This window comes from Episyrphus balteatus, chromosome 1 (genome assembly GCF_945859705.1).
Source record: "Episyrphus balteatus chromosome 1, idEpiBalt1.1, whole genome shotgun sequence".
NCBI classification, from domain to species: Eukaryota; Metazoa; Arthropoda; class Insecta; order Diptera; family Syrphidae; genus Episyrphus; species Episyrphus balteatus.
This window is the reverse complement of record NC_079134.1, coordinates 102,149,133-102,163,356: the sequence shown is the minus strand read 5'-3', so window position 1 is coordinate 102,163,356 and position 14,224 is coordinate 102,149,133. Positions and strand designations below refer to the sequence as shown.

The 14,224-nt window shown below is 33.1% G+C and overlaps 2 protein-coding genes across 4 annotated transcripts in view; both read left to right on the top strand.

Annotated features, from left to right (window-relative positions):
* LOC129907846 (low-density lipoprotein receptor-related protein 1B) overlaps positions 1-10,605 on the top strand; it is an 81,969-nt gene extending 71,364 nt beyond the window's left edge. For all 3 annotated transcript variants that reach the window (XM_055984259.1, XM_055984258.1, XM_055984257.1), the window contains 6 exons: positions 47-315; positions 366-499; positions 566-753; positions 2,312-2,470; positions 2,529-2,649; positions 10,298-10,605. In XM_055984259.1, the coding sequence (XP_055840234.1) occupies positions 47-315; positions 366-499; positions 566-753; positions 2,312-2,470; positions 2,529-2,649; positions 10,298-10,447 (1,021 nt within the window). In that variant the 3' untranslated portion in view covers positions 10,448-10,605. The remainder of the gene's footprint in view (positions 1-46; positions 316-365; positions 500-565; positions 754-2,311; positions 2,471-2,528; positions 2,650-10,297) is intronic.
* A 505-nt stretch (positions 10,606-11,110) lies between these two features.
* The window catches only part of LOC129907856 (protein deadpan), a 58,707-nt gene continuing 55,593 nt past the window's right edge, over positions 11,111-14,224 (top strand). The window contains exon 1 of the mRNA XM_055984274.1: positions 11,111-11,283. The gene's annotated coding sequence lies outside the window, so the exon portion shown is untranslated. The remainder of the gene's footprint in view (positions 11,284-14,224) is intronic.

The window sequence follows — 14,224 nt, the reverse complement described above, 5'->3', positions numbered from 1 at the left end:
AGAAATAATATGCAAAGTAGAACTGTTTAAAATAAGCTGTATTTAGATTTACCGGCAAAAGATGTGAAACAAATGTCTGCGATGGTTTCTGTAAAAACAACGGATCTTGCACAATTGGTAACAAAGGAGGACCGCAGTGTGAATGTGCACTTGGATACTATGGAGAACAATGTGAATCGCATTCGTGCATTAATTATTGCTTAAACAGTGGTACTTGCACAGACCATGGACAACAACTGCTTTGTGCTTGTACAGAACGTTATGGTGGGGAACGGTGCGAGACAGATCTTTGTCAAACAGCTACTCCCCCAAGATGTAAGGTTTTTGTTTTTTGCCGTTTTCAATAACTTAAATCATTATTTTAGTTTGCGATCAATCTCTGGTACCATCACGAACACCTTGTACAGGAATAATCTGTAAGAATAATGGTGTTTGCCATGTCGTTAAAGGAATGGCAATGTGCAACTGTACAGGCGAATTCAATGGAAATCTATGTGAAGTAAATTTTAAATTACGCATACATTTACATATATTAGTATATTAATTATTTTGTGTCAATTTTCAGAAAGCTATTCAATACGAAAATCCTTGTCTAGGTTACTGTCGAAATAATGGAATTTGTAAGCTAGACGCTTATACAGTGCCATACTGCACTTGCGTTGGCGAATGGGAAGGTACTCACTGTGATAAACCTCCAAAATGTGTTAACTATTGCGGAGTTTGCACGAAAGGCAGCTTCATCAATGAGTGCTTGTAAGTAAAATGTTAACAAAAATTTCCCTTGTTATACATTTCTTCTTTAGTTTTGTACGTAGGTACATATATATTTTCGCAATATTTCCTTAGTTTTTAATTTTTTTTAACACGCAGCTCTATCAAAAATTTGGGATACAATTTGACATTGTAGCACAAAAACTATTATTTAAATTGAAATTTAGAGCTTACTACATCATCAACGACTTAAAAATACAGTAGTTGAGTTCGATTGAACCATTTGAAATCCTTTTTTATGGTATAAATAGTGCCAATGTTCTAAAAAGTTCCGATATCCTGCACCTATTTATATTAAAAGTCATTGATGTAGCTAAAGTAACTAAAGTAGTTTGCTATGAAACAGGTTCCTAGAGTAAATTTAGAGTACTCCGTAGTACTAACATTTCTGCAGAGAAAAACCCTTTGTTTTACCCTTTTATGGCGTGAAGGACACATAATCACAAAAACGCAACCCATAGCAACTTTTCCAAGATTTGTTTTTTTTTTATAAGTTTTAAGTGAATGATCTCCAGATCATCTTCCACCTGGTCGCCCTAATGGAAATTCTGTTACCGTCTGGTTTGACCGTGAATACTTTACCGTCTGGAGCGAGAATTTTAATTTGCTTTACGTTTTCCAGGCATTTAAAAGATAAATGTAAAGCTTTTTTACAAGTGAATCGTTTATTTCAGAAACAGCATAAGTCAATGAGCAATAACTTTTCAGGAGCAACAAAAAACTGTTTTTTATGTTAAAACTCCACAACACTTCAAATTTAGACTATGCCGAGTTATAATCTAGCTAAAGACAAATTTAAAAACCTTTAAAACATAAACCTTTCTTCAAGTCTTAGCGGGTTTTTAAGCCCTTAAAGTCGCTGGACTTATGTCGTTTCTGCTCAAAACGACTTTTTGTTGGTAAAACTTTTGTTTTCATCTAGCTATAGCTTTTGAACCCTGCTTCTGATTTTAATGAATAAAATAGCAGTAGATAGATTAAATCTTTACCTCTTCATTGATGTATAATTTTAAAGCTTGCGTGTCATGATGGCTAGCAAAATAATTAAAAACTTGTAAAATGTCATATATTCAAGAGTAAAACACGCTGCCACGGCGAGGAAATCTGGCTATAACTTTTGAACCCTGAGTTCAATTTTAATGAATTAAATATAGATAGAGTAATTCCTTACCTTTTTAAACGAAAGGGTGTGCGTGTCAAGATTGCTGCCAAAATAACTTAAAACTGGTAAAAAGTCAAGTATTTAGTAGTCCAAAATGTTGTCACCGGGTGAAATAATTCCATATATTTTGAACCCTTTTCTTTCAGTTTTCGTATTTGGGGGGGTCTGACATACTTAATTTTTTTCCAGAAGATGAATAACTATACATAAATGAGAAATCTCCAAATAAAAAAATTTTGGGAAAAATGGACTTATGCTGTTTCTGAAATAAACGATTCAAGTGACATGTCATTGCACAGCTCTAACAGAAGTCACATACTGATTTCGTAATCTAAGACTAATTTTCAATATAACTTTATTATTTTTTTTTTTTTTCAGATGCGCCGATGAAACTATAGCAGCGTGTTTATCAAACAGTCCTGATGCATTAGGAGCAGCTCAAGATGATTCAGCACGCGTTTTAACAATACTCAGTGTTTTATTGGCGACAATGATTTTATTGATTGCCTTATTTGTTGGTGCCATATTCTTTTTAAAGTGAGTTAAAATGATTTCTTGAAACTATAATCTATTAATTATTTAATTTTGTTTTTAGAAAAAGAAAAATAAGCCAACCATTCTCGCATGCGAGACTCACAGATAACGTAGAAATAACGAATCCAATGTATAGAGGGGATATTGATGAAGCGCCAGCATTTGTAAACGAAGATGACAAGGTAATTGTTCTTTATTTCGTTTCGATTTTCGAAAATCGGTTGTGGAAACCCCATAAAATTATCAGTCCAGTGATATGAAATATCAATAAATTAGAGGTAGTTTTGAAGTACATATTTTACGATTCGGTAAAACTGTAAAAGTTGATAGAAAGTTTTCAAAATATCATCAGGATTATATAAACAGTTAAGGAAAAGAATATCTTCAATTTCTTTAAATTGTTTAAAAATAAAGTAACCATCAATAGCATTTGAACAACGATATTGACGCTTATTTCTATTTATTATTATTATTATTATTATTATTATTATTATTAAAGTTTATTAACTATACATTAAAATTTACATGTTTATATTAGAAAGAGACCTAGCTGCTTGGGCTTCTGACTCTTAAGAAACAGTATAATTAATATAAATGAAATTAACAAATTTGGAAGTAAGAATTTTTGAATAGTATACTTTTTTTTTTATGTAGTTTTGTTAAGGTGTGAATTTTTCGGGTGTTTTCTGGGTCTAGATTTCCTAGAATCTCTGCTGCTGAAGAAGTTGTGTTGCGCTGCTTGACAGGCATCACAAATTGGAGGATTTTCTTTTTTAAAAGGTGTTGATGTGTCAGTGTTGTGTGTCCGAGTCGTACCCTTACTAGAGTAGTATTCATCTGCTTTGTAGGTAGAGGTAGAGGGTCGAGATTTATCAATGTTGTTAAGTTTGTAGAAGTGTTGGTAGTTGTGCCCGTCGTTGAGTTTGTGTTCCTTAACTTTTCGGTTAACTTCACGCAATAAGTCCTGTTTTGTCAGTGTAGGAGTGAAATATACTGGGGAGAGGTGGGCATCATTATCCGCTTTATCGGCATGTTCTTTTCCTGGAATGCCGGTGTGTCCAGGAATCCACATAAGCTTTATTTTTGAAGAGAATTTAATAACGTGGTCTCTTATTTTGCTTAATATATTGTTGGGATTTTGTATCGATTTTAAAACTGCTAAACTGTCAGAACATATCACAAAACTTCCACGTAATTTTGATGTTATTGCTGCTGTGTTTAGGATTGCTATTGCTTAGGCGGTGAAAATAGAAGCAGAATTGTCCAGTATTCCTATAGCCAAAAGAGAACCATCTTCATAAGTTGAGGCGAAGGATGTACTATGTTGGATTTTGGAACCGTCTGTGAAAACCATTTTCCAGCCCTTGGACCTAAGAGGGTCGCTAATATCATGAAACAGTGAGCGAAATATGTTAGGGGATGTGTTGTTTTTCGCATGTTCTGCTATATCCATGATAAGTGAGGAGACTTCGATGTTCCATGGGGGAAATGCTGGTGAGTATTTTTGGTATTTTATAACAGGTAATTCCATTGACTTGCCAGTTGTTATTGCTGTGGAGATAGCTGATGGTAATCGCTTTAACATAGAAATTTTCGTAGAGCTTTGACATCATCGATGATGGATCCTTGATTGAATGCTATAATTGAATGATATAAAGCTTTGCTTTGGTCTCAAGAATACGTTCTTCTAGTAGTGGAAGACCTGCTTCCGCCAAAATGTTACGTATGGGAGTTGTTGGGAAAGCATTTATGCTTCTGCGGGCGGCTTGATGATAAGGAGCTTTGATGATGTTTATCGTTGATTTAGGAGAGTTACCGTAGATGAGAAGACCATAATCTATCTTACTTAAGACTAAAGATCTAGTTGTACAGGGTGGCTGACGAATATCGCTACATTAAAAAATTCAAATAACTTTTTTTTCAGTGTATGAAATTTATTTTTCTTTTATTCATGTTAAAGCGCATTCAATTTTATTAAATATAGCTTTATTATTTTTAAAAATAATGGATTTTAAATGCCTCCCCTGGTCGTTAATGCATGTGGGGTGCCTTAAAAAAAGTTGTTTTTTGAAGATTTGAGACAGGAATAAATATTTCTCGATTGGATTGTTTTCTTTTATTCAAACTTGTTGATTTTGCTTTGCGGCCTTCCTGTTTACAATAAACTCAAAAGAAAAAGTCGGATGCAGTAAGTGCAAGCGATTTGGGATTTTAACGGAATGGTAAAATCGTGCATATGAGCTTATCGGAAAATTTTCGTAGGAATTCTACGAAAACATTATCCATTTTCTATTATGCATTTTTGTTAAATATAAAAATCAATCTGTAAAATAAAAAAAAAATTAACCAGATTCACTAAGTAGAAAAAAAGTTATTAAAGTTTTTTTTGGTAGCGGCTTTCATCAGCCACCCTGTATTATAAAGTGTGTTTATATGTGCAAAAGATTTTTTACTAGATAAGTAGTTTACTATGTTTACCCTAGCAGCTAGGCTCTTCTTAAGTTCAGTACAATGGGTCTTAAAATTATACTTATTGTTAAAATAAATACCTAGAACACTGAGATTATTAACATTTTCTATAGTTATATTATTAAAATTAAAAGAAACATCTGTGCAAGAATTTTTACGACTTACATGCATTGTCTTACATTTATCTACGGATAATTTGGCCCCTGAGGTGACGGAACAAGTCAAAATGTCTGTTAGAACATTAGAAAAAAGAGTCTGCTGTTCTATGAGCTGTTGTGCCTACATAGGATGTATACATCGTCGGCGTAGATGTAGTGGTCTAATTGGGAGTATTTGGTTAGTATAGAACTAATGTCATCGAAGGCAATTAGAAATAGCACGACTGATAATGGAGTAGGGATGGGAAAAACCGGCCGGTTTAAACCGGTTTCGGTTTTTTTGCTTCGGTCAACCGGTTTTTTCGTTTTTTTTGTCCTGGCGGTTTATACCGGTTTTTACAAAAAAAACCGAAAAACCGAAAAAAAAACCGGCTGTAAAAAAACGTCCAACAAAAAAAGATCCGATCCGAAAAATTTAAAACCCTCAAAACATTCATTCCCTCTCTCAACTTACCATATAATTATAAATTTTCATTCATATTCATCTTAAAAAATTCCTCAAAACTCCTATAAGAGTGAGTTAAGAACTCTTAGGGCCAATTTATTGAGCCTCTATTAAATTTTGGAATTTGTCGTTTTAGTTTAAAGCTTTGTTAATCTATTGACGTCTTTAAGTTTCCATTATTTAAAATTCATTTAATTAAATCTGCTTTAGTTAAAGTCTTTACTTTTAATGGAAACTTTAAATTTAAAACTCCATTAAAAATATCCCAGGGGTTATTTTTTGAAAAATTAAACTGTCAAAAGCTAAATTTTTGTCAAATAAAATATATTTAAATTTGAAGATTTGAAGGATAAACAATATAAAAACACAAAAATGATAGCCCGTAAGTATTTTGCAGCTAAAACGCCAGGCAAAAACCCATAGACGGTGTTACGATATACCAGTGGAAACCAAAGGCTGAAAATATTGTAATGTTTGAGATGATTAGGATTACGCAGCATCTCAACCCTGACTAGTTTCACTTGTCGTGTAGATATTCTCTGTGCTCTTCTGCGCTCTGTGAAGTGGATAAGAAATGCATTAATTTCTTTGAATTTTGTGTCTATTAAAAATCTCAAATAAAGTGTTGTCCATTTAACCCTCATACCCATAGATTCAAAATTTGATTGAACACATTTTCACCATCCCATTTTTCCATATTCATGCATGTTTTATTCATATGTAATTGTTAACTGACACTGAAACTTTGTTTAATTAAAAAATAAATGAATTGACATTTGACGCTAATGGAGAATAAATAATCTAAAAAATTCCTCTTAAAAGGTCGAATTTGGTGTTTTCACTAAAACGACTTTTAAATTTAATGCACAACTAGTTAATGATGCCAAACTTCAAAAAAATCCTTAAAAGAGACTGAATTGGACGAATTTGGTTTTTAATTTTAAAATTCCATTTTTAATGGCGATTTAAGTTTAATGGAGAAACAATAAATTGGGCCTTATAACAAAATCAAATTAAAAAAAGCTTTGCTCAGAGATTTTCTTCGAAAAGTTTATTTTTTGGTTGACAAATTAGGTTTAGTTTTGTTTTTTATCTCAAATCAAGAAAAAAAAAACCGAAAACCGGTTTTTTTCAAAAACCGGTTTATTGGCCCGGTTTTAAACCGGTCGGTTTAACCGAAAGGAAAAAAACCGAAAACCGGTTTTTGTACTAACAACCGCCATCCCTATAATGGAGATCCTTGGGGATGCCATTTTGTAGAGCATACGATTCTGAATAACAATTATTTGACTTAACATAGATTTTTCTATTAGACAAAAGTGACTTGACTTAGTTGAAGAATTTGGGGCCAATTCCCCAAGATTTAATATTATCTATTATATTATATTTTGTGAATACCGATTCTGTCAAAAGCTTTTTCAAAGTCTAAGGACAAGATGGTCACATGGTTACGAGCCGAAAGACCTTTTGTGATGCAGTAGTCGATGTGAAGTAGGGCTTGAGGTTTTGGAGATTATTATTTTCATTGCATCTCGACATCGTAAGGGTCTGGATTTCTTACGAAGTATTCGTCTTTTTCTATTAGGGATTGAGTTACTTCAGATATAGGTGAATTTGTTAGCTTATTGTTAAAGTTTGTGAATTTAGGTGATTGTGGTTGATTGTTGGTTGGTTGATTTGGGAGTGTTTGTGTTTTGTTTAAATGGTTGAAAATAAATGGAATTTCGGATAAGTTAGAGATTGTAGGGAGGTTATCTAGTGCTACATTAGGTGAGTAGCTTAATTGTTTTGGGGTTGAGTTTTTTGTGATAGTGTTTGATAAAGTTGTTTGAGATATGGTTGTGGTAGTGTTATTGACTGTTGTGCTTACATTGTTTTCTCTGTTAATAATTGGTTCCGAATTGTGTATTGAAGCATTGTTAATAGGATTTGGAGCATTGGTTTGATCATTGTTCGTATTTGGGTGTTGTGCAATTTGAGATTGCTTTTTTAAGGCAGGTTTCGCAGTCTCAGAAAATGAGTCTGAAGTAGAAGAGTTCAGAGGGGGAGGAACATATTGATAATGATCTTTATAAATTCTCTTGGCCTCGGCCATGGAGCATTTTTTGAGTTTTAGTTGTTAAAATTTCTTTTGATTGTTTGTATGCAGGGCTTGTTTTGGAAGAAAAGGCATGAGCAAGAGAGCAGTTAGCGCATTTAAAACGAGTGCATGGTTCAGGGACATGTGGGGAGAGACTACATGTATCGCATTTTGCTTCACCGTTGCAGCGTTTACTTGTATGGCCGAGAATTTGACAGTTGCGGCAGCGCATGGGGTTAGGGATGTATTCTGTGATTTTAGCGTTGTAAAAACCAATTTCAACAGATTTAGGCGCCTGGTAAAGGTTAAATGTGGAGAGCATAAGGCCCGTAACTCTTTGTTTTCCCTCCTCGTTTTTAGTGAATTTATAGATATCGGTGACTCCTTGTGATGTCATCTCTTTGACGATTTCTTTTTCAGAGACGTTAATTAAACAAGGTGCGTATGCGATACCCTTAGGTTCGTTTAATTTATCGTGGAGTTTGACAATCACGGGGCATTTAGCTAGGGCTAGGTTGTTCGCTTTGAGAAAAGTATCAACTGCTTTTTGCGACTTAACCAAAATGAGTAGATTGCCATCTCTCAGTTGTGTTATTTGCTTGTATTCTTTGCTTATGTCATCGATAGATTTTTTAAGGAGGAAAGGGTTGAGGGATGAAATGGGATTATCACTAAGAACTTCGGGTTTTTCACAGTTGGGATTGTTGGAAGATCAGGGTATTTGTATAAAGGAGTGAGATTTGTTTTATATTTTTTATTAGGTTGGGACAAAGGGACGGAATCCACGTCAAGCGGTAGATGCCTGAAACGCGATCCCCCCTCCCCGAGGGGCATTTTTACTCGCAAGATAAAAACACTCGCGTGTATAAAAGCTAACAAAGAAAGGCTAGTAGAAAGAAAACAATGGGTAGATAAGAAACAACCGTGTAACGGAAAAACCGGTTGTTGCGCTTGGCAGTAAAAGAAAGAAAATCACACAGCAGAACGAACGATGCTTATGGTTCGGAGGTCAGATGGTGACTGCGCTTATTTCTAGTTTGGTAAGGCCGTAGGTCATCTGGCCAATTGGACTTATTTATTTGCATGTCGACGACTGAAATAGCTTATGTAGGCGGGACATTTCACAATGTCATAATAGGATGGTTGTCTGCGTAGTTGCGGATGGCAGAATATATTTGTTTGTTTTGAGAATTCGAGGTTCATCCATTTTAAAAATTTTGTATGCATGCATATCCTGGATGGTTTTAATTATAACTAGTTTGATTTGTGGAGGAACTCGTAATACATGTAATCAATTATACTGCCCATAATCTCGTAAAGGCCCTAACTACACTTTTCTTACTTCTGAGTTATAGAGGGAAACACTAAATCTAATATCGCAATTTGCATATAAAAATGAAAAAATCAAAAGTACATTTCGAATTTTCTGACATATTTGAAGACCTAATTTTGAAGAAAAAAGAATATATTAACCCCCTTACTCGGATTTCTCTCTAAATCAAACCAATTTTTGTGTTCCGTGAAAGTTCGACTTAGAGGGAGTAGACTGTTTTTTGAACTTAAGGTTGCGACTGAATTTGTTTTGATGTTTAGGACTTCTCGATCTTGCTTCACGCCTTGACATTTACGGAGCCGCAACTGTCTAAGTAAGAGCTGACATTTGTTTTGCAATGCCAAATAACTGCTGGCTTAAATCTAGAGAAGCAACTGCTGCCACAGTGTGGTACCTATATGAAAACTTCATGTAATTTGTCTGGCAGATCTCGCAGAGCTGAGACAGAAGCTGTTAACTGTGCTACGATACAAACCTATGTTTGTTTTGGAAGATGCACAAAGAGCGAGCTTTTAGTATTCTCCTATTATTGAAGAAGTCTTGTTTCTTTGGACTTTGAAAAACGTGAGATGAGGGTATTTTCAAAGTTGAATTGAATTCTCTTGATTAAAAAGAGAATTTTTTGCACTGAAATATTTTAATTTCTATAAAGCTATTTAATTTTTGAGCTACAGGTTAAACCGTAGGCCGATTCACTTCAAACTTGATATTTAGCGTTTTGTTGGAGACTCTTCAGAGGGATTTTAAAAATATGTAAATATTTTGTAAAAAGTTTGAAAAGGCTCCTAAGATTAAATGTTAGTTTTTTCGAAAATCATAACTAACGGTTCCTGCCATAGAACCGTTTTTTAATCTGATTTTCTCCTAAACGGCAAATTAAAAATCAAAGAATTTTTTTTTCCAAAAGCATTCGTATGGTTTAAATACAAATCAAACCATTTAAAAAAAATTGATTTTTTGGTTAAAAAAAAAATTAAATTTATTTTTTTTTTTCCTATTCGAAAACGTGACATTAAATTTTTTTTTTAATTTTGGTTTAAGGTTTAGTAATTGCTACAAAATGGTAAACCAACTATTCTTTTTTTTCAAAAAATTATTTATAAACAAATAAGTGTTTTTAAACGATTTTGAAATTAAACTGCATACTTTCTCTGGTGCTCGATTGTTTTGTTCTTTGTTTTTCATTTGAAAAAAAGAATTTTATGTTATAATTTTTTTCATATAAAGAAAGTCTTGAAAATTTTACCAACTTGAATTCTACTTGTAAGAGCAAATTCGTGTAAATTTCATTTTTTACTTGCAATCACATGTAATAATTTTTGTTTTAATCTCTTTGGTTTTATAGGGAAACTTTGCCAATCCAGTTTATGAATCGATGTATGCGGGCGCAATTGCTGAACCCTCGGTATCGGAGAACGTTAGTACAGCCCCAGACGAAAGGAAAGGGTTACTTCAGCATTCACACGACGATACTAACGCACAGGATATTCTTTGATTATTGATTGACGTTTAGTATACCTTAGTATAAGCAACGTAGTCCTGGTCAAAAAACATCACTTATCTACGAATCCTTCACGAATAAAAAAAATCGAATTTAGTCTGTTTTATGTTAAGTATCTTCTTAAGAATACAAATAAAAAACACAGAACTTCACATGCGTATAAATTAAAATACAACTAGTTCGTGTATTAAGTTGCCTGGTACTAAAAAAAATAATTTGTGTAAATAGATTTTTGTATTAAAATACCAGAAACAAATTTTTATATTGCAAAATAAGGAAAAAAAAGCACTGTAAAGTAAGTTTTAATATTTTTAACGCCAACAAAAAAGCTGATTGCTGTGTATTTAAGCTCAAATATGTAATTTTATTTGATATATTTTATATTGTTTTTTTTTTTATTTTTTTGGTTATATTCTAGAACAAATTGAGATTTATTAGATATTTTATTTATAAAACAAGCAAAAATGTATAAAATCGAGTCCCTATTTGCGAAAATTATATTTTATTTTAATTAATGCAAAGGAGAAAAATATTTTTTATTGATGCAATTAAAAATGATATTTAAGTAACAAGTAGCATAAGATATAAGAAAGTCGCACAATCAATTGAATCAAATGAACTGAAAATAATTAAACATTTTCTAACGCAAACAGTGTTTTTTTACGTTTTTCAATAATAACTGTCTAAGAAAATTCTGAAAAATTTCTTTTTGGTGCTTTTTCTTTAACTGTGTTTAATTGACGCGAGAAATTTGCAGATACCTATGGCACAATGTTAGACCATTGTCTAGAGGTGATAGCACATTAACAGTGTATTTATCAGGGTCAGAGGTAAGATACAGATCTAGAATATTTTCAGAACATTAACATCTGATATTCGAGTCGTCTCGTCTACTAGCTGAGTAATATGGTTTAACTGAACAAAGATCTCGGCATACCTTCCTTCGGGTGTTGTCTGGCCGGAAAAGCGAAGCCACGAATAATTGTGTTCGTTGAAATCGCCCGTAATAACGTTTTCAGTGCGAGGATAAAGAGAAACAATTCTTTGAATGGAGTCAGGCAGAGCATCAAGTTTGAAGTTGAATTACTGTCCAGGACCCATGTTCTGTAATTATCGAATCAATTAAATTTTCGAGAAATGGTGAAAATTGAAACGAAACGCATTTTATCGCATCACCGGGTTTCTGTAACTTTGACAGTCGATAACTTTATCGACTAGAACAGAGGTGCGTTCTTTTTCTAACAATAGTCAACGATCGTTGTTATGTCAAAAATTATTGTTGAAGTGCCATTGTTAGAAATAGTTAGATTTTTTACAAATCATTTAGGAACGATTTATTGTTAGAGATTGTCAGACTGTCAAACCACAAGCTAAATTTCTTTTGAGAATACTTTTATTTCCATTATTATAACAAAAAAATTTGTTTTTTATTCAAAATAAATTATCTTTCATCAAAAAATTATAAAACTCTCTTTTTATTTTCATTTTTTCCGCTTATTTCCAAAAGAAAAAATGTTTTGCAAACAAAACATACACTTTTACACATCAACAATCTCATTAGGGTTCAACTCACATCATGGAGGTGAGTTGGAAATAGTTACGATTTGTAACTATTTGACACTTCAAAACGAGTTTAGGAACGATGTTCATTTGTCAAATAGTTACAAATCGTAACTATTTTGTAGTTTAGGAACGACAAAAGTTAACGCTAGTTAACAATAGTTAACTATTGTTAGAAAAAGAACGCACCTCAGACGAAATTGTAACGAAGTTACAAAATCACCCCCAAACTAAGCCAAACTAATAACAACCGAAAACCCAGAAAACCCCTCAATGGATGCTACATCGAGATTATCAAGATTGTACAGCTGCAGCCATAACCGAAAAATCGTTGCATATCGTGGGGCGCCCACGCAATTCTTGTTCTTGTTATACACACAAATATGTTATTGTTATTAGTTTATTGCAGTGCACGATACAAAAGAAAAATGTGTATCTGTTTCCGTACGTAGTTTTAAGTTATGAGCATTAGAGTTTATATTTAGTTACTACCATTAGTATTATAAGTAAATGTAAGAAATGCATTGAATTTTGTCTTCTATCTCGCTACCGATTTTTGTTAATAAAAGCATATAAAAGATAAAGACCTGAAATTAGCCGAAGATTGTGAAGTGCAATAAAGGCGTTTTCAAAAGGAATTTTTGAATTAAAAATTATTTGTCTGAAGCGAAAAGCTGACGGCGGGAAATTAATTTCCATTTAATTAGCAAAAGGCTATTTGTCTGAAGCGAAAGCTGACGGCGGGGACTTAAGTTCCATTATAGGGTAATTTGCCTGAAGCAGTAGCTGACGGTGGGAGTATTATCTCCATTCATTTTGCCTGAAGCGTAAGCGGACGGTTTAGGGTTATTTGCCTAAAACGAAAGTGGACGGCGGGAAATTAATTTCCATTTTAGGGTTATTTGCCTGAAGTGTAAACAGACGGCGGGAATAGTATTTCCATTGTAGGTTATACGAAATACTCTGTTAGTGGTGAGGTCAATAATAATAATATTTGTATTAAAAATTGTAAATAATTAAAGAATTTTAAGAATAAAAATATTTATTTTTTTTAAATATAAATCTTGTCTTTTGGTGTTATTTGGACTTTGACAACCGAGTTTTTAGCTGCTTTCTTCGGGTTCACCCTGGCCCCGCTGAGTCCTACCCCAGCTGAGAAGAAAAAGCATCACAAAATAGAAATACTGGAAAAATGCGATAAAACGTGCTTCTATATCTTTGAATTGAAGGGCCCAACCCATAGAATTCGTTGCGTCCGTTCCGTCGAAGTTTTCAACTGACACACTGTGGGCTAGAACGCTATTTTATCAGGAATTAATTAAATAGTCAACTTATACCAATATTGCTAATTTTAGTCTTATTCGATAGATAAATGGACTAGCTATAATTGCCCATTCGAAATTTAGGTCAAAACATTCATTGGCTACATAAAAAACACAATCGAAAAGCAAATTTTCGAAGAAAAAACAAAAATGGCCACTTTTTCCCCTATCCAGATATTCGTTTACTGAGTTTGTCTTGACGGATCGATTCCGAAAATTTTGCTAGTTTATCAATAAGTAATGTATCCAAATATAGTATTTGCTAATAAATTGTTATTATATTGAACTTTTGTTTATAAATTTTAAAGTAAAGTATGCTACTTGCACCAATTTCATTTAAAACGAATGTTCCTAAGCTTTTAAAAAAAGGCACGAGGAGGCACACTCTAGAAACAATTTTAAAAAGTAGCTAGACTATATGGCTTTATGTTTTATATAAAACTATGTCCTACAAGTGGAAACTTTTTTCGCTCTAACTCTGAAAGTATAGTGAGCAAAATATTCAAAAAAATCACTTACGATGACAAAAACACGAGTTGAATGTTTTCAAATAACGGTATTTTTATTTGCACCAGAGATGAGCAAAAAATCACGACCTGTGATTTTTAACCTGTGATTGACAAATCACTATCACTACCTGTGAACAGTCTTCAAATAACCTGTGATTACCTTAACCGTGAATTGGAAATTCACTTTTTACTTTACAGTTCGCACTTAGCACAAATAGAGCATTTTCCCTGAATGTCATTTTCGACAAGTTTGTTTAGGTTATGGCGTGATTTCTCTCACATAGATCAATCATAAAAAAGATCTCTTTGTTTGAACTTTACACTAGAAGTGAGGCAAAATTTTTTGTCAAAAGTGAATTTAAGTGCATTTGCGGGTTCAA